Below are 21147 nucleotides of genomic sequence, written 5' to 3' on the forward strand. Positions count from 1 at the left end.
TTGGCATGTAATTTTTTTGGGGGGTAGTGGGGGGGTCAGGAGGAGTGGGACTTCCTGTCCCACTTCCTCCTTCCGCCGAGGGGTTGGTAAGGCGATTAGCTTAATCGCCTTATTGCAGCCCCTCCCTGTAGGCGAGCGCCTGTCCAATCGGACGGCGCCGCTCGCGCATGCGCAGTGGGTGCCCGGCCATGAAGCCGAAAGCTGTCACTGCCGGGTGCCCACACTAGGAATGAAGACACCGGCCGGCGAGGGGGGCGGGGAGCGGAGCCCCGGCCGGCGCGTCGCTGGAACCGTGGAGCAGGTAAGTGTCTTTTTATTAAAAGCCAGCAGCTACACTTTTTGTAGCTGCTGACTTTTAATAAACTTAAAAATAAATGCTGGAACACCCCTTTAATATTAGCAGCAAATCACTAGTCACATGACCAAGGGAGTGATGTCACCTCTTCTTTTAGCATCAAGCACAAGCCCACACTAGGTAATTTAGTGCCAGCTGCAACCGAGGCAGAATTGGCGGTAAGTGTTGGCAAGGTGAGTGTATCAGGGGTTCCAGAAGACCTGTCCCCTAAATAATCAATGTGACAGTGTCTCTTCAACAAATACATTATTTTGTTGCAGATATTTATGAATATCCAAATAGAATAAAATCCAGTTTATATAGTTCCAAGAGTTGTTGTAATAATTTTATAGGTAGCCTTTGAAAAAATGTAGCACTTATTTTGGGATCTGTTCTGGATTCATTGTACTTCTTAATTTCTGGGTATCTGAGGTTGGATGGGGCACCAACAATTTGCAGAACATGGTCTGAGTCTTGTTTGAGTGTTTCGAACTTGCCCAGTACATTGTAGTCTATATTACATGGATCACACAAATAGTGCATAGGTCTCCAGTGTATATCAAGATCTTCAGGTTTCTCTTCAACAATGAAATTAACAAACTCATGAAAGGATACTGGTTTTGATGAATTGGTGTGACCTTTGAACTTTGACTTAATTTTATTTGCAATTGTGTTTCCATAATAAAAACCAGTATAATGAAGAAATTTGTCTCTGTACGCTGAGACAATTCTTTGCAGTGGATCTCGAGTAAACATCACTTTGGTGTATGTATTGAGAATTGTTCTTTGCTGGTCAGGAGGATAGTCTGCAAGCTTCTTAAAAAGGGTTATTTCATGAACAGCCTCATGTTCAATGTATTCCGGATTGATGGTCAGGTTCAGTTTTAGCTGGAACAGTAACCTCTTCCAGTTGGAACAGCCCACTTTGGGCACCTCACAATAAATTATCTTATGATTTTCTTCAATAAATAGCTGTTTAGCAACAGATAGGTATGTTGTGGTGTATGGGTGGGTCAGATTATTCTGAAGGCATACAGATTTTAAAGTGTTTTTCCGGTTCCTTTGAGCGATCCACATTTCATTGCTATCTGAAGATGAAAAAGAAAAAAAGACAATGGGATTAATTTACTAAATGCAAATAGACTGTTTACTTTGCAAGGGAATTTTCCTCAAAGCTAAGCGAATAAGATGAAACTCTGCTAACTTCCATGATCCAATTATGTGCATGTAAAACCGCTGTTTTCTTTTTTCCTTGGAGCGGATTGGATTATCTTTGTAAAGTGAAATGTCACTACATTCACTAAGCTCTGGAGAAAATTCCCTTGCAAAGTAATGCCCTGTACACACGATCGGTCAATCAGATGAGAACGGTCTGATGGATTTTTCCATCAGTTAACCGATGGAGCTAACTGATGGTCAGTCGTGCCTACACACCATCAGTTAAAAAAACGATCGTGTCAGAACACTGACGTAAAACACAACTACGTGCTGAAAAAAACGAAGTTCAATGCTTCCAAGCATGCGTCGACTTGATTCTGAGCATGCGTGGATTTTTAACCGATGGACGTGCCTACAAACGATCATTTTTTTTCTATCGGTTAGGTATCCAACAAGTTTCAAATTTTTTAACCGATGGGGCCCACACACGATCGGTTTGGTCTGATGAAAACGGTCCATCAGACCGTTCTCATCAGATTGACCGATCATGTGTATGCGGCATAAAGTAAAATGGTGGGGGGAAGGCCAAAAGAACACCACATCCAGTATACAAAACAGAAGAACTGGAACGATGGGACTTTTCAGGTGCCAAAAAGACTGTTTGACACTAAATGTATAAAAACAACTTGCTTTATTATACAAAAAAAGCATAAAATATCTCACAAAAAAAGCCTTACAGACCACTTTGACCTACAGGTAAGCCTAGATTAAGGCTTACCTGTAGGTGCTTGAAATATCTCCTAAATCTACACGGTTTAGGCATAGGCGTGCGCACAGGGTGTGCTGGGTGGGCCTGGGCACACTCTAATCACCCCATGTTCATAGCATTATCCAGGAGTGGCACCAGGTGGGTGGTTTGGGGTGCCAGTGACCAGTGTAAATGCCCCCATTATGTTAAAGGCTAGGTTCAACTAACTATAGGAACACACTACATTCGTATTTAGAGTGTAGCATAATATGCTCCCAATCAACTGTCCCCCACCATCAGAGATTCCTCCATGTGACAGCAGGTGGCGTTCATGTGCGTTTGAGCTTTGGGATGCACACCGTATTGCAATAGGCTGCGCACACCTATGGGTTTAGGAGATATTTACAATTCCCTGTATGATCATTTCTACTGTGCATATGCCGATGTATTCAGCGCATGCGCACTCTTGAAAGGGCACGCTGTGCCGTTTCAAGCTGGGGTCATGCCGTGACTGGCAGCTCACAGAGCCGGAGTCCGCGGCCCCGGAAGGAAGAGGGGTGAAGAATGGACGCTTCCAGCCAGCGAGGAAATCAGGGACATCGCAGGCTTCGGTTTCAGGTAAGTGACACATAATGAGCTACTATGCGATGCATAGTAGCCCATTATGCTTTACCTTTGCAGGGAAACAAAGAGGAAGTAAAACCCATCAGGGTTTACTTCCTCTTTAATGTTATTGGTATGTATAGTACAAAGCAATTCTTGGATGTCTTCACATAGCTCTAGATGAGTAATGGTTTCAATATGTTTCGCAATCAGCTTCATTAGGAAGACACATCATACAAGCAAACACTTCAACCTGCAGTGGGATCTTGGAAACTTCATCAGGTCCCCACAAGGGGGGAATCCCCCAAGCACCTAAAACCACCCTAGGAGGGGCAAAATGTGGATTGCAGGAGGGGAAAGAAAAAGGTGTAATGATACTGTAATTTCCTGCATGAACCCCAACTGTGCTTCTGCCTCTGCCCCTGCTCTCAGACAACACTCCTGCCTACACACCTGCTCTAGGTTACAGCCTGTGTGACAGTCTACTCTACAACCTTTCCTCTGTTCCCGTAGTTGTCATTCAATGCTGCAGAATTCCTGGCTAATATCACTGTGTCCAGTCTCCTATCCAATATCTCCTGTGGGTAAACTACTCAGTACTGACCATTTCAGATACACATTTCTATCTGTACCAGGGGCTGGCAAGAACTACGAGGCACTACTGCCACTCTGTGCCCTTGCACCACCTGTTCACTTTTCAAGGGGCTCCAAGCTGGAGGAGTAAGAGAGGCCATCTTCATTTTTTCATACTTCTCTACCAGGTTTGTCATAGTTGGCTTCAAACCCGTGTGTTGTGGTAACACATTGATATGAAGTGTCGTGTGTGTGCAGGATGGGTATGCATGTGATAAAATGAAGCAGGCATATATTTTATTTTAACGCAGTGCATTATAATGTGCAGCAAGGTGTCACAGAATAAATCAAGTACTGCGATGCATCATAACAAGGCACCAGAACACATGCGAGCATGATGCTGTTCCCGGAGTCGTGGGCACAGAAACAGGGGACAGAACACATCAAGTTGTTCCTTCAGAGCTAAGCATTACATACATTTACAAAATAATCAGACCAAAAATGCTCATGTACTGTATGTCTCCATATATAAGAAAATTGCATGAAGTCGCTAAACATGTGCACAACACCAATTATTTTTAAAGTGGGCATAAACTCCATGACCTCACTCCCGTGCTTGTGCAGGAGTGCAGTCATCCTGGCACACAGACAGTACGCTGGAATGTAAACTGAGCTGTGCATGCAATCCGTGTGTGGCCATCTTTAGTGTTGCTCAATTCCCACTTCTAAGGCAGCCAATAGAAAAGTCCATTTTTTTTTTTCAACCATTCGAGGTGGATGGGGGAATCCTCTTCCCTGTGTCTTTGTATTATGGTTGTACAGAAGTCTTTCAGTAAATCGACTTCTGCACAACCACAGTGCCCATACATGGATTGAAATTCTTCTGGTCCCCGCTGAACTGGCTGAGTTTCGATCCATGTATGGTCAGCTTAATAAAAACAAACGTTTTAGCCCTGAGGCACTCTTATTGAATAGGTGGCAGGTAGTAGGACTTAAAGGGTCACTAAAGGAATTTTTTTTTCCCGCTAAATAGCTTCCTTTACCTTACTGCAGTCCTGGTTTCATGTCCTCATTGTTCGTTTTTGCTTTGATGTTGCTGTAATTCCTCTCTGTTCTGGACACTTCCTGGTTGTCTGTTTCCTGATCACCACAGTACTGGGAGATTTCTCACTGTGGTGACTAATCAAGGAGATGTGATTACTGTGTGTCTAAAACTCCTCAGCACCAATCCAGTTTCATTTTTCAAAACCTTCACTGCCCTCTATTGGCTCTCTGGCTCTGTACATCAGAGAACCAGGAAACAACAGCAAAAACGAAACGAAACTGTAGTGACATTATATGATTGATTTTGATCTATTTTTAATCATTTTTAAAAGGAATCAGTTAACTATTATTTCTCTATACCCTGTAAACCAGTGGTTCTCAACCTTTCTAGTGCCGTGACCCCTTGATAAAATTTCCCAAGTTGTAAGGACCCCTAACAGTAAAATTATTTTCATAGCGTGGGTTGTCAGCACCCAAGGCAAGACAAGTGATTTTTACCCCACACCTCTCTCTAGCCTTCTTTCTCCCCTTTTTTCTTTGTTCCTCCCCCTCGTTTCCTCTCCCTTCCATGTATTCTCTATTTTTATTCCTTCTCTTACTCTTTGGTGGGTAAGAGAAGTAATAAAAATAGAGAAAACATGTAAGGGAGAGGAAAATAGGGGGAGGAACAAAGAAAAAGGGGGAGAAAAAATGGGATGGAATGGGAGGGAGTGGCAGTGGTGGGGGAGTTCTGATCAACCAACTTGGGTGCTCTTAATCAAGGTTATCCGCTGGTCTGAGAACTGTAGTGGGGACTTTTAATGGCAACTATAATCACAGGTAGTGTTACTCACTGTATCTCCGACTTTGTGGTGTCTTATAGCAGTGACACCTATGCTGAAATCAGGAGATAGGGTCTCCTTCAGCCCTTCCCACTTCACATTCCTCACCAGTCAGCTAGCCTCTAGTCTCTGCCTCCCAGCCATGCCGTGAACTGAATGGGTGGTTGTGAAGATGCTAAGTGGGCGGCCACGGGCTCCAGAGACAGTCCTGCTGGGCGGCCGTGGGCTTCAGAGACAGTCCTGCTGGGCAGCTGCGAAAAGGCTGGGAGATCGATGCAGGCTTCAGGAACAGCCCAGGATTCGGTGACCCCTGGCAAATCGTCATTTGACCCCTAAGGGGGTCCCAACCCCCAGGTTGAGAACCACTGCTGTAAACAGTCATTTCAGCAAAACATTTTTTTTCCTTTAGTGACCCTTTAGCTGACCCTAGATGGATCGAAATTTGGCCGGTCAACAGGAACAGCACAAATTTTTATTAGTCTATCGATCGACTTCAGTACAACCAGCCTGTTGGGTTGGACATCATTTATGGCTGTACAGTCATTGTATTCTGATAACTGAGAAAACTCCTGCTGTCAGAATTACAGCAGGGCAGAAGGAGGGATTTTCCCATCAACACTGACTGTGTTGATGGGGAAATCGAACGATTTTCTTTCCTTCAACTCGTGGTTGAAGGAAAAAAAATCCATAATGTATGGCCTGCCGTAGCTGTAAAGTCAGAGAAGTTAAGCAGGAATTTTATGCTTACAGTTAGTGACAGGAAAGCATTTACAGGTCCTGCCTACGGTGCCCTTCAGCCCATACTCTGCAAAACTTATGTTGCACTTTATTTGTATAGTACTTACATTGTCTTGAGACAGGAGTTAGCAAGGAAGTGAAATTCATCAAATAAGTGATAAATATTCCCAAAAGCAAAATAGAAAACAATGCAATGAAGCAAAGCCTTTTTGATGGTCTTCGCAACATCTTATGTTACAGGATCTAAAATAAAGAAAATAAAGAAATAAACTTTCAAGATTTTATATTATTTATTTTAGGGAAGTTATCATTTCTTTTAGTGTGTACAGGGGTGTACTCAAAGCATTATGGTTGTCCTCAAAGGGCTGATTGTATCCTATCTGTAAGAATAGATGTCCACAGCACCCCACCCCTCCTTACATCACATGTCAACCCCCCATCAGTAGTCAAGAGTCACCTACCCTTCCTTATATGACAGTGCACTCCCTTACGTTGTGCTGCTGCCAGAAAGAATCTGGGGGTGGAGATGGGAAGCAGAAAGTGCAGGGCCTGGAGGAGAACCAGAGGAGGACTGGAGTCTGCTGAATGGCAAGACCAGGGGAGGCGGAGAAGACAGGGTACTGCAGCAGCACTACGAGGCACAGATCTATCCTCCTCTCTGCTGTTGCTTGCTAAGACGGAGAGGGGGTGGCAGAGATTAGCCTCTCTGTGGCTAAATGTAGAAGCGCAGGATCAGGCAGAGGAGTTCTGTCCTCCTCTCTGCTGCCAACTGCTGAGACAAGGTGGGGCAGAAACAAGGGGGTTGCCGCAGCTTCAAGAGAGGTGTGAGGGCCATATGAAATTACCTGGAGGGCCGGATTCAACCCACGGGCCTTGTGTTTGACACATGTGGTGTACACCATTTATGTTAAAATTATTCAGCTTTGATGATAATTTTTTCTCCTGTTTACACTCCTTGCCACTGAGATATAAGCATTTGTAAGATAAGCCAGCAATACACTTCATTGGTTTTAATCCATCTCAACAGATTGAAAGATTTGGGCTAACTTTTTCAAAACTTAATGGAGATTCAACGAGTGAAAGAATATTCTTTATCAAAATGATCATAAGTGAACAAACTTTAACTAATTTTAAATTTCAGCCTGACTGGTTGCTGTTTCAGACTATCAGAAATCACGTTGATGATTATATCCAGTCATTGATTATTTTCTACCTTGAATTATCTTATACTTTACTAAACATTTTTTAAATGTTCATTGAACCTTTGGTGGATTTTTAAAAAAGTGATCCTGTCTATCATGCTTCGTAATAAAAAAGAACAATTATACAACATAGCAGACCTCATCATGAAAATGCTATTTGCCTGTATGTCTCTAGCCTTAACCTTTTTGCTTAACACAGACATTTATTTTTTCATAAATCACTCACATGCAGCAAAATGCATTTTTTTTTACATGCATGTAGAATCGGAAAACATTTTAGGTTTTCTGTAGCTGAGGACCCAAAGAATAAAATTATAGTAGTTGCAGTTTTTATATAACACCTGTTAATCAATTTCTCACATTAATTTTAGTGCACAAAAGTACAATAAATTCTCTATCTCTTCTATAAAATATAAAATGTGAGATTGTGTGGAGTAAATAGATAGACTTAAAGATAGCAAAGACCTAGAATAGCAACCCGAGTACCTGTCACCAGCCCAGATTACCTGAGTACCTATCTGCAGACCATCTGAATACCTGTCACCAGCCCATCAGAGTACCTGTCACCAGCCCATCAGAGTACCCGAGTACCTTTTACCAGTCTATCAGAGTACCCGAGTACCTGTCACCAGCCTATCAGAGTACCAGAGAACCTGTCATCAGTCCAGAGTACCTATCTGCAGACCATCAGAGTACCCGAGTACCTGTCTCCAGCCCAGAGTACCCCAGTACTTATCTGCAGCCCACCAGAATACCCTAATACCTATCTTCAGCCCATCAGAGTACCCGAGTATCTGTCTCTAGCCCATCAGAGTAACTGAGTACCTGTCTCCAGCTCATCAGAGTACCCAAGTAAGAGAGTGGGTAACCGCTCAAAGAGAACCAGGTAATCTGATTCCTGTGGTCCGAGCCAAGGGTGCAGGCAGTGCAATCAAAATGCAGGTTAGGATGAAGGAAAAAAGGTGGGACAGCCGCACTCCAAAAAAACTCCTCCTTTAATTAAAAATCACAAAATACATGCCACAGCAGTACCCAAGTACATGTCTCTAGCCCAGAGTACCCGAGTACCTGTCTCCAGCCCAGAGTACCCAAGAACCTATCTGCAGTGCATCAGAGTACCCAAGTACCTGTCTCCAGCCCATTAGAGTGCCCAAGTACCTGTCCCCAGCCCATTAGAGTACCCGAGTACCTATCTGCAGCCCATCAGATTATCCGGCTACCTGTCCCCAACCCATCAGAATACCCAATAACCTATCTGCAGCCCATCAGAGTACCTATCTGCAGCCCATGCTTCATAAAATGTACATTGGGGTGTTTGCTTTCCAAAATGGGATCATTTTGTGGTTAATTCCTCTGTCCTGGTGCTTCAGGGCCTTCAAAAGTATGAGAGGTCATCAGGAATTAAAATTTTTGCTCCTAGAACACCTGATAGTGCTACCTGCATGTTTGCCCTTTCTATGTGGCCAGGCTGTGTAAAAGTCTCACACATGTGGTATTGTCATACTCGGGATGAGAAACAGAATGTGTTTTGGGGTGTAATTTTTTGCTATGTACATGCTATGTGTTAAAAAAAATTATGAATTGACAACTTTGTGTAAAAAAAAAAAAATATATATATATATATATATATATATAAATATATATACAGGTATATATATATACATATATATATATATATATGTTTTAATTTTCTTTCCACATTTTCCAAAAACGTGTGAAAAAAATGACATGTTCAAAGACTCATTATGCCTCATAATATATACCTTGGGGTGTTTACTTTACAAAATGGGGTAATTTTGTGGGTAATTCTACTGTCCTGGTGCTCCAGGGCCTTCATAAGTAGATAGGTTGTTACTTTCAATAACCTTGCAATTTTCAGAAGCACCTTTATATTCAAGGACACCGGAGGGACACAAAGATAAAACAGAAAATTTCATGCCACTGTTAACCTATTTTGTATGATGGAGTCCTTGCATTAGTAGCTTGTTGCAAATATCAGAAGATGCGTGTTCAGTGAAGTCTCCCTAAGAACTACTCCTGGAACAGTATTGGTTTGAGGCACTTGTTGAAAAATATTCTGCCTAACCGAACCAATAGTGGATAAAGCTTAGAGAACCTGTACTGTAAATCTTCTTCTGATGAGGTCTCTGCCATCCTTCATCAACGAGCGATTCCCACTCTATGATTATAAGTGTTGCTTGTGGCATGGATATTTACAGCATACTTTCTGCTATAGCCACCTTAATGGGGCTTAGCATTTTTCACAACCACATCCTTGTGAAGGCAACCTGTGCAATTTAATTTCTCTGCCACTGCAGACGGCATGCAGGCCCAAAATGCACCCTGAAGTGTGCGAGGCATTTTCTGTCATGCTGGCATAAACGTATGTGAGCCAGTGCCACATGGGGTGCTTGGCCAATAGACATGTGCACTGCTGAAAAATTCCTTTGTTTTCATTTCATTTGTCTTTTTGCTTTTTTCCAAAATTTGGAAATTCAAAAATTCATAGATTCAAAAATTCGGAATTCGTAAATTCGTAAATTCACAAATGCCGCATCTAAACAAATGGAATAGAACAAATTAATATATAACAATAATAAAATGTTTTTATTATTATTATTATTATTATTATTATTATTATTAGATCGTTACGGTCAATTCGTTTAGATACGGCATTCGTGATTTTGGATAATTCCTAATTTTGGATAAATACCTATTCGTTACGTTCACTAACACATTTGAGGTGGTGTTAACCCATTGTGTGCTGACGTGAGGTGGGTCACGAAAGAATATTTTACCTGGTTTATTAAGTGTATTTTTCTACAGTTTTCCGGTCAGCCTTCAAAAATAATCATTGTGTTGCTCCTTCCCCCTCCTGTAATATAGTAAGGTTTAAATGCTCATTTAAACCAGGTGGGTTCAAAGTAGGGGAATACTTACCTTAATCCATGCTTCATAGACAGCTGGCATTCTCCTTTCCTCCTTGAATGTGATTGGGCCCTTAGCGCTAATCCTGCATTGTACTCAATGACTATGATAGGGGCAGCCTTATGGCCAGCCAAGAGGAATGGCTTTGTGATGCCGCGTACAGACGGTCGTTTTATGCGATGTAAAAAAACGACGTTTTCTGTGAAGTAAAAAACGACGTTTTTGAAACTTCAATTTTCAAAAACGATGTTGCCTACACACCATCGTTTTTTCACAATGCTCTAGCAAAGCGAGGTTACGTTCACCACGTTTTTCCATTGAAGCTCGCTTCATAACTAGCTTCTGGGCATGCGCGGGTGTAAAAACGTCGTTTGAAACGTCGTTTTTTGCTACACACGGTCAATTTCTGTGAAGTAAAAAACGACGTTTTGAAAAACGACACATAAAATTGAAGCATGCTTCAATTTTTTTTGGTCGTTTTTCAGAAGACATAAAACAACGTTTTCTCCCACACACGGTCAATTAAATTGACGTTTTTAAAAACGTCATTTTTTAACATCGCATAAAACGACCGTCTGTACGCGGCATAAGTCTTTTTTCACACTAGTGGTACTGTATGTTAGATGTGTTTTTCAGTGAATTTTGGTAGTGCAACTTTGCATGTTTTTAGTGCGTTTTTGATGCTTAATGCATTTTATTTTTAAAAGAAAGAGACTGGATTGTATACACAAAACTCGGCCAAAAATGCACTAAGATCGCATGTACATGCATTTAATGCGTGTTTTTGGTGTATTCTTTTTGATGTTTATGGGACAGAATTGCGCTACCATGCACCAAAAGAAGCACCTGCACCTTTTTTAAAATCTATGCTGCATTGATGTCAATGGGCACCTTAGGGAATAATGTAATTTCCATTGTCGTGCAATGCAACAGTGGAAAAAATACGCTAGTGTGAACGGGGGCTTAGACTGGTTATTTGTCAGGGAGGAAGTAAAATATTCCTCTGCTTTGCATCCTCTTTGGTCTAATTAAGCATTTAAACGCTTACTATCAGGAAAGGGTTGGTGGGGAGCACAATACTTTTTTAAAAAGGCTGACCGGAGTTGAAATTTAAGCTCTGGAATGCCTTTCCTCACAAAGTGATAATTACAAAATCAACAATGGAATCTCAAAAAAGGACTTGATGATTTTCTTACATTTTACAATTATAACTGTGCATATCACTAAATGTAACTACGGAAATGTTTTGATCCTGGGAGCTGATCAGAACCCCTACCCTTGTATGATCCGTAAGTTTTTGTTTTCCTCCGTTTGTGCCTACTGGTAACAGCTGCACACAATGTGACGGAGCTGTGAGAGGTCCCGTTTTGTAGACTGAACACAAAGCAAATAACTGTGTACCTATATTTTTCCGTGTGCAATCAATGCATTTCTGGAATGCAAAAATGACTGACATGGTCAGAATTAGAACAAGATTCATGTCAGATATTGATTAATTGAGTAAAATACAAATTTGTAGGGTTACAAACAGCAATGACGCATTGGACCTTAACACATTATTTATCCTCACTTACATCTGGAGGTTTCAGTATTTAATCTAAATATATATATACACATTTACCTAATTCCTTTGCTTGATTGTTAATATTCTTCTTCATTTGTCTTGTTTTTCCCAGGAACTCATGTCAGAAACTGATGTTGGTGTTTAGACAAGTAAAAGGCATCTGCTGTGAATTTGAACTTTGTTATGTCATCAAGCTAAAGTCCACTTCACGTTAACTCCCTACTAGCCTCATAAATGGTCATTTACCTTGAGCACATTCGTACCTAATGTGTGCTCTAAGAAAATAAATACATTTTTCATGTCATTATAACCCATTTTCCCTATGCATGGTCTTTTTTTAACATGCATTCTTTCTCTGTGTACATGGATCAGGGCCGTAAAAACATATTTTTTTTTTTTAGCTTTGCTGAAAGTAACCCACTGTTTACAGACATGAGTCATGGCAGCAATGTCCCAGGCCTTGTCAGTTGGTCCAGTACGAGGTAAGAAACTGAAACGCAAACTGACCTGCTGTGCTGTCTTTTAGTTAAAGTGTAAGTAAACCCATCTATCATTTTCAGCCAAGGAAGCTGCCATCTTGGCCTATGTTTATTAGTCTTCAACTGCCATGGTGCTGCACATGTGATCAGTTATGACACCAGCCATTGGATGGTTTGACCGTTTGGTTGAGAGCACAACCAATGGGACAGTTAGCAATCCCGGCATGCCGGAAATGTAACTGCTTTTTGAAACTGTTAAATCGATGGGTTTACTTCCGCTTTAAAGCGGATCTCCCGCGACCATTGTTTTTTTTTTTTTGGTCATTAATTTATTTATGGCTTATTAAAAAAAAAAAAAAAAAGGAGTACTCACTATTTTTCTTTTTTTCTTTTACAAATATTTTATTGATAGAAAAGTAGACACAACAGAATAGTGCAATAGTGTGACGAATACATCAAACTTATGATGAAGGGGAAAATCCCGGTAATGGGGTACTATACAAAACGTACGACATTTAGTAATACAATAAAAGAGAAAACACTGCAGAAAAATCAACAATAGGATGATCATACAGAACAGAGAGATATGTCTGGGTTATTGCTTATAAACTCCTACTTATAGGCATCCAGCATCACTGTTGCCACCATCACTGAGTCGACTCCAAAAAAAATCAGGAGTCACAGAAGAAAAAAGTGCATAGAGCAAGGAAAAGAAAAGGTAGACTAAAGAGTAAAAAAGAGGGGGGGGATCTACAGGAAGATGAAGAGACAAGGGGAAGAGGGAGGAAAGAGTCCATAAGGAGGAGGGGTGCATCCAGGGGCGTTAGATTGAAAGAAGAAGTTGAGTGTTGAACCTAGAGGGTTGATTATTTACTGTCCATGGCCGTCATACCCTAAGAATTTTGTCATTTTTCTGGGTATCAGAAGTGAAGGATGACAGTTTCTCAATCATTATATCATTAATGCGATTTTTAACTGCCTCAAAGCTGAGTACAGGAGTCTTCCATGCCCTCGCAATGGTTAACAATGGTTAACTTAGTGGCGTTAAAAAGGTGCTGAGCTAATTGACGCTCCGGGCGGAGAATATTTTGCTTTTTTTATTCATCCGATGTCCGATTCAGTCTTTAACCACTTAAGGACCGGGTCATGTACATATACATCATCACTTTAAAAATTAATATCTCGGTAACGGCAGCAGATGCTGCCACAACCGAGATATTCATCTTTAGAGTGGCCGGTCCTGTAAATGATAACGGTGGTCTCCGCGGCAGATTCGCCGCAAGATCACTGTTATCGGCATTATCGCATTTTAGTCTAAATATGAGTTCTGAGGTCTTTTTGACCCCAGATCTCAAACTTAAGAGGACCTGTCATGCTTTTTTCTATTACAAGGGATGTTTACATTCCTTGTATAAGGAATAAAAGTGACACATTTTTTTTTTCAAAACAGTGTAAAAATGAATAAAACCTATTAAAATAAATACAAACCCCCCCCCCCCCCAATTTTTTTTAAAGCGCCCCGTCCCGACGAGCTCAAGCGCAAAAGCGAACGCATACATTAGTAACGCCTGCATATGAAAACGGTGTTCAAACCACCCACATGAGGTATCGCCGTAACTCAAAAGATGCAACCTATAGAATTTTTAAACGTCGCCTATGGAGATTTTTAAGGGTAAAAGTTTGACACCATTCCACGAGTGGGCACAATTTTGAAGCGTGACATGTTGGGTATAATTTTACTCTTTCACAATATAAAAAAAATTGGGCTAACTTTACTGTTGTCTTATTTTTTAATTAAAAAAAGTGATTTTTTTCAAAAAAAAGTGCGATTGTAAGATCGCTGCGCAAATACGGTGTGACAAAAAGTATTGCAATGACTTCTCTAGGGTGTTAGAAAAAAATATAAATAATGTTTGGGGGTTTGAAGTAATTTTCTAGCAAAAAAAAACTGTTTTAAACTTGTAAACACTGAGTCTGAAAAACAGGCAAGGTCCTTAAAGCGGGGGTTCCGGTCATAATTTTTTTTTTGGCCAGTTAAATTGAAATACACAAATTAACATAACATTAAATATACTAATATATCGCCAAACGATCTGTGAATATATTTAACACTTGCCTTGTTTGCTGCTCGTTATTCTGTGGCCGTTGCCATTCTATGTGTGGGCATCTGAAGCCCAGAACGTTTTTTTTCTTCCCTTTGTGGCGTGCGCAGTAGAGCACCGCTCGTAGCACAGGTTGTTTATGCCGTTGTCATGACAACGGGGGGCGTCGGAGAAACGTCCCGCCCCGTTATTATGACAACGTAGATAACAGAGGCACAGAGGAGCGCACAGTCTCCTGGGAAATTATGACACTGCTTTCCCAGGAGTCTATGCGGCTTAGGTTGAAGAGGAGAAAGACCGCGGTCCAGGAAGAGGGCAGATTAGGAATTCTGCATAGCAGATTTTTTCAGAACTTGTTTAATCATATTTAAAGTAAGCTAGCGAAGTATATTTTTATTTTAGTGTGGAGCTCCGCTTTAACCTCGACTTAAAAATCTACGCAAAACTCTTAGCCAATAGACTAGAAGACATACTCCCCTCCCTTATATATCAGGACCAATCAGGATTTAACAAGGGTTGCCAAGCCTCAGACGCCACTAGGCGAATGATAAATATTATTCATCACGTAGAGAACACCAACCTACCCTCACTCCTTCTATCCCTAGATGCTGAAAAGGCATTTGATAGGGTCCATTGGGGATACATATAGGCAGTGCATACTAAATTCGGCCTTACAGGACAAATACAAGATGCGATAATGGCCTTGTACTCCAATCCCTCGGCTAGAGTATTCTCAGCAGATACCCTCTCCTCACCCTTCCAGATTTCTAATGGCACGAGACAAGGATGCCCATTATCGCCCATAATTTTCAATCTTGTCATGGAACCCCTAGCAGAGAGCATAAGAACTAACAACAAAATCTCTGGTATATCTCTTGCTGGCTTGGAACACAAAATAAGCGTGTTCGCAGATGATGTGATCACCTTGATCACTGACCCTGACCGCTCCCTGCCTGAGGTGCAGAGGACGCTCGCCTGGTTCAGTGACGTTTCTTATTACAAAGTCAATGAGACTAAATCGTACATACTTAACTTGGGTCTAGACGTACCCACTAGCAACTGACTTAAACTTCAATTTTCATATAAATGAGCGGATCATAGCATAACATATCTGGGAATCCAACTAACTAAATCAACTAAAATGTTGTTTCCATCTAACTACTTGCTGAGCCGAAATAAGCTACAAACCGACCTCACCAGGCTGGCGTCCTTTGAGTTCTCATGGTTGGGACGCCTAGCGGCGTTCAAAAAAAGTTTAATCTCCCCCAGATACTGTACCTAATTCGGACTATACCCATCCCTTTACCCCTTAGCTATTTTCAATCGCTACAAACAATCCTATCAAAATTCATTTGGCAGGGCAAGAAAGCCAGATGTGGTCACTCTCAATTAATTAAACACTGTTTAGCAGGAGGTTTGGGGTATGTTAACTTTCAAGATTACTACATGTCATCCATCCTCACACAAGCAAAGGAATGGTTTCTACCTTCCTCTCCTCCCACATTATGGGGGAAGATAGAATCCTCTCTAATCCCAGGAGGTAATCTTTCCTCTTGGCTATTCGCCAACACGTTGGGGGCGAAAATCCCTCCCCTCCTTTCACCGACAATAGTGGTAACTATGAAACTATTTGGTCCCGATTCATGCAAACCTCCTTGACTCACTCCATACAGTCGATGGTACACACCCCAGTAGAAGCCCTACACCATCCAATTCTCTCGACATCTTACTCACATTGGAAAAATAGAGGCATTACCTACATAACTGATCTGATAGACATCGACAAAATCAAACCGTTCCCCACCCTTCAAAAAGAGTTTCAGCTTCCAAACTCTGATATGTTCTTGTATCTACGTACAAGACACTGCCTTACTTCACTCAAAACATGGACATGTAAACTCCCACAAAAAGCTTGGATCTACTACAGATCCCCTATAGTCCATCGAAAGGGAATATCATTGTTTTATGACTTACTTCGCCATAAAACTACATTCACTAGTGCCTCAGCGTTACTTCACTGGGAAAAAGATCTGGGACAACACTTCACGCTATCACAATGGGAAAAGGCTTGCCACTCCATGTATAAAGCCACATGCTGCTCCACTCTTTGGGAACTTGCGTTTAAACTGACTTATTGTTGGTATCTAACCCCTGATAGACTGTCCAAATTTACAACAACACTTGACAATACTTGCTGGAGTAACTGTGGGAATAAAGGTGACTTACTGCATACGTTCTGGGGATGCCCCAAACGCACACAGTATTGGCATTTGGTGTTCCATCTAATTTTTGAAGTTACAAAACTACCAATAGAAGCTAAACCCTCCCTGGCCCTACTATCACTAGATATAGAAAGATTCCCTAATCCGGCGAGGAACATCATAATACATATACTCCTAGCAGCACATCTCAGTATTTCTAGGGGATGGAAGGACTGAGAACACCACTCTTAACGACGTGGTCAACACCACTCACGTGCACTTCACGCATGAAACAACTCTAACACTATGTCATAATAACAAAACACAACATTTTCAATTGTGGAATGACTGGATCAGTTTTCCAGGTCTTTCATAAGGTGTTTAACCTTCAACTCTGAATAAAAATTTCTGAATGGTTCTACCTCGAGTCAATTGTTCGTTACTCACCAGGTTTACATGCTATTTGCTTTCAGTGTTTACATTATTTTTCTTGGTCAATGTTCTTGAGCTACACTCCCAGAGGTTACCCTCTGGGGGAGGGAGAGACATCCTTACACAGGCACAGCTTAGTACCCCTTGGAGGTGTTCGGGTGGGAATGTCTCTCTCCATCCTCCCGTGACGTGCATATGCTTAGCTGACCACCTCTGTGAAATATCTTTATGAAACTTCTCTCTGCTCAATGTAAGCCATGTACTAAGTGTATTTGCCGTACCCAACCCACTTCGCCAAATGCATTACTCTAAGTCAGGGGTCTCAAACTCAAATTACCTGAGGGCCATAAGACAAGTTTTCATATGCCATGGGGGGCCGCATGCAAACTTTCAAACTTCAAAAACAACAGTACTGGTGTCAGCGAACACATTATTAACCCCCAGCACTGGTGTCAGCGAGCGCATTATTACCACCAGCACTGGTGTCAGCGAGCGCATTATTACCACCAGCACTGGTGTAAGGCAGGGTTTGACAAATTTGCTTGGAATCTAGGAGCCAGAAAACGCGCCCTGTCCCGACGAGCTTGCGCGCAGAAGCGAACACATACGTGAGCAGCGACTGCATATGTAAACAGTGTTCAAACCACACATGTGAGGTATCGCCGCGATTGGTAGAGCGAGAGCAATAATTCTAGCACTAGACCTCCTCTGTAACTTAAAACATGCAACCTGTAGATTTTTTTAAACGTCACCTATGAAGATTTTAAAGGGTAAAAAAGTTTGTCGGCATTCCACAAGCTGACGCAATTTTGAAGCGTGACATGTTGGGTATGAATTTACTCAGGGTAACATTATGTTTCATAATATTAAAAAAAAATGGGGATAATTTTACTGTTGTCTTATTTTTTAATTAAAATAAGTGTAATTTTCCCCCAAAAAAGTGCGCTTGTAAGACCGCTGCGCAAATACGGTGTAACAGAAAGTATTGCAACGATCGCCATTTTATTCTCTGGGGTGTTAGGATAAAAAATATATATAATGTTTGGGGGTTCTAATTAGAGGGAAGAAGATGGCAGTGAAAATAGTGTAAAATGACATTAGAATTGCTGTTTAACTTGTAATGCTTAACTTGTAATACCAACGGCCACCACCAGATGGCGCCAGCTCACATCTGGTGGTAATAACTTGTAATACCAACGGCTCACCACCAGATAGCACCAGCTCAAAAAAAAAAAAAAAAAAAAATGTTTTTTTTTTTTTTTTTTACTCTTTGCTCCCCCCACTTCCACCCTGCCTGCGGGCCATTTATAACTGGTCCGCGGGCCGCAAATGGCCCGCGGGCCGGTACTTTGAGACCACTGCTCTAAGTTGTTGTTGAACATGTTGCTTTGAAATACAACATGTATGTGTTTCTTTAACGCTGTATCATTTAAATTCTGTCAATAAAAATCTATTGAGGAAAAAAAAGACTGCCTATGCTGATGCCGAGTGACTATCCTGTTATGCTGAGTGACTATCCTATTCCTTCTCAATGTTCATGTTGATAGCTTGTAAGAACATTTTTGGTTCTGGGCACCACCACCAGTTGTTAATGCCCAATTTTTCTGCCCCTGTTTAACAGGGGCGTATAATTACATTTTTTGCTGTAATAATTTGCAGCGTGGCTTGTTTTTGCACTCAACTAGAGTATCTGTGAGGGGTTGCAGTGTTGTGGCACCAGCACTAAGGCCCAATTTTTCTGCCCCTGTTTAACAGGGGTGTGTAATTACAATTTTTGATCTAATATTTCACTGCAGGGCCCGTTCCTGCGACCAAAAGTAACTGTGAGAGCTTACAGTGTTGTGGCAACACCGCCACCAAAGGCCCGATTTTTCGGACCATGTTCAACAGGGGCATGTAATTACAATTCTTGGATAGAAGAAGATCCTGGACTGCCGCACTTCTTAAAACAATGTCTTTATTGTACAAATTAAATCCAAAAAACAACCAAAACAATGCAGTCAAAATGAAGTGTACAACAGGAAAAAGGTGTCTGACATGTTTCTCATCATGTGATGCTTACATGATGTGAAACATGTCAGCCACCCTTTTCCTGTTGTTCACTTCATTTTGACTGCATCGTTTTGGTTGTTTTTTGGATTTAATTTGTACAATAAAGACATTGTTTTAAGGAGTGTGGCAGTCCAGGATCTTCTTCTATCCAATGCACCTGTGCATAGCCAACACCCTTTTGGTTTAGTGGGATGGAAGCAAAGCCAAGGGATCAGCAATTTTTAGAGCGGTATCATCTCTCACTTTAATAACAATTCTTGATCAAATATTTCACAGCAGGGCCCGTTCCAGCACCCACCAAGAGTAACTGTGAGGGCTTACAGTGTTGTGGCAACACCACCACCACCAAAGGCCCAATTTTTATGACCCTGTTCAACAGGGGCATGTAATTACAATTCTTGATCTAATATTTCACAGCAGGGCCCGTTCCAGCTCCCACCAGGAGTAACTGTGAGGGCTTACAGTGTTCTGGTACCACCAACACCTAAGGCCCAAATTTATTCATCCGACTTACAAACAACTCCTACTTACAAACAGAGGGAGACAACAGGAAGTCAGAGGAAATCTACCTCTAGGAAGGGAAACTCTCTCCTGTAAGAGTTAATATGGGAAAAAGGTGTCTCCTCTCCACTGATGCTTTATCACCAATCCTTGTTTCCCTAAAAAAAAAAAAAAAAAATACAATTGTCATTGGGACAGAAAGTGAGGTGAAATCTTCTGAACAGGGGTACAGACAGCAAAACAAATGTTACGGGGTGATAACCCTTACCTATGTTATCTATAAAACTTTAAAATAGATTTTTTGGCTGGAGCTACACTTACAAAATGTACCTGTTCCAAATTAAAAAACAGATTCTGCTTATGAACAAACTAACAGTCCCTATGTTGTTTGCAGTGCCTGTATACTGCTGTACAGAGCATAGAGGGCATGGGGGCCTCACACCTTTTATTTTTTTAATTTGTGTGCAGGGTTCTTCTTAATATCCATACAAGACCCAAAGGGCCTGGTGATGGGCTGGGGGGGGGGGGGGTGCCCATGCCGTTTTTCTCAATGATTTTCATCCACACACCCCCCAGGTACGATATTTAAAGGAATATTTCACTTTTATTTTTTCACTTTAAGCATCATTAAAATCACTGCTCCCACAAAAACGTAGTTTTTAAAAAAAAAACATTTTGCATTGATATATGTCCCCTGGGGCAGGACCCAGGTCCCCAAACCCTTTTTAGGACAATAACTTGCATATTAGCCTTTAAAATTTGCACTTTTGATTTCTCACGTTCGAGTCCCATAGACTTTAACGGTGTTCGAAAGTTCGCCACGGGATGCAAACTGAACTGGGGGGTGCTCGGCTCATCCCTGATAAAGACATTTTGATTGATATTCTAAGTTCTATAGTTTCATAAAAGTATTTCATATGTTACTGATACTATGGGGATTATTTACGAAAGGCAAATCCACTTTGCACTACAAGTGCAAACTACAATTGCAAAGTGCACATGTACCCCCCCAAAATGTGTTGATCAGGCACACTGGGGTGACACAAGCGTACATCCGCTTATAACCGATAATGTCTTTGCAGAGTGAACACTCAGGGGCCCTTTCGCTGGCGGACATATCCCCACTCTGCAAACACCTCTCTCCAACCTCAGGAAGTTTTCCACTACCAGACAACCAGCGTCAGTCTGCCCCAGTCAGCTCTTTAGAGCGGGCTGCGGGAGTACTAACACTGGGAGACACTATGACAATACATATTGAATACATCTTCATAAAATTTCAACAACAGGGTGAGTGTAGCAGTGTTCACAGGAACTTCTGGAGCAGGAATGGCGACACACTTGTCCCAATTCACTTGTAGCACCCATGGGGGTATAAATAATGAAAAGGCCCCAACAGGTGTAAAATAATGTCCATACAATGACCAAGTAATTGATAAATAAAAAGTTCAACTAAATGCAGATATAGAATTAGCAATAAAGGTGTTGTGTTCCAAATTTATATTCTCCAACCACCGTGCTTTCCGAAAGTGCAACGTGCATAATAAACTGCTTCACCCGATGTGACAATCAAATGCACTCACCGGATATATAAGGCCATAAATGACCATCAGACATGTAAAGGGTTCTTTAAGGATCCTTTCTTTTGCGATCTCTCCCAAAACAGGATC

At 41.5% G+C, this 21147-nt stretch overlaps 1 protein-coding gene across 1 annotated transcript; it reads right to left on the reverse strand.

Moving 5' to 3' along the window:
• Window positions 1-316: 316 nt before the first annotated feature.
• On the reverse strand, window positions 317-12174 carry LOC120920563 (carbohydrate sulfotransferase 9-like). Its single transcript, XM_040332707.1, has 3 exons — window positions 11771-12174; window positions 6127-6262; window positions 317-1422 (listed from the first exon to the last, which is right to left on the reverse strand). Exons 2-3 carry the CDS (start codon window positions 6245-6247, stop codon window positions 620-622), a joined length of 924 nt encoding a protein of 307 aa, XP_040188641.1. The 5' UTR covers window positions 6248-6262; window positions 11771-12174; the 3' UTR covers window positions 317-619.
• Window positions 12175-21147: the final 8973 nt, after the last annotated feature.

This window comes from Rana temporaria, chromosome 13, assembly GCF_905171775.1.
Source record: "Rana temporaria chromosome 13, aRanTem1.1, whole genome shotgun sequence".
Taxonomy (NCBI): domain Eukaryota; kingdom Metazoa; phylum Chordata; class Amphibia; order Anura; family Ranidae; genus Rana; species Rana temporaria.

What these genes read in the sequence shown, in the direction of transcription:
- LOC120920563 (XM_040332707.1), bottom strand. Translation starts at nt 6,247, where the DNA reads ATGTTGCGAAGACCATCAAAAAGGCTTTGCTTCATTGCATTGTTTTCT. An exon ending in AACTCCTGTCTCAAGACAAT is followed by an intron (nt 1,423 to 6,126) that starts GTAAGTACTATA and finishes TTTCATCTTCAG; the next exon opens with ATAGCAATGAAATGTGGATC.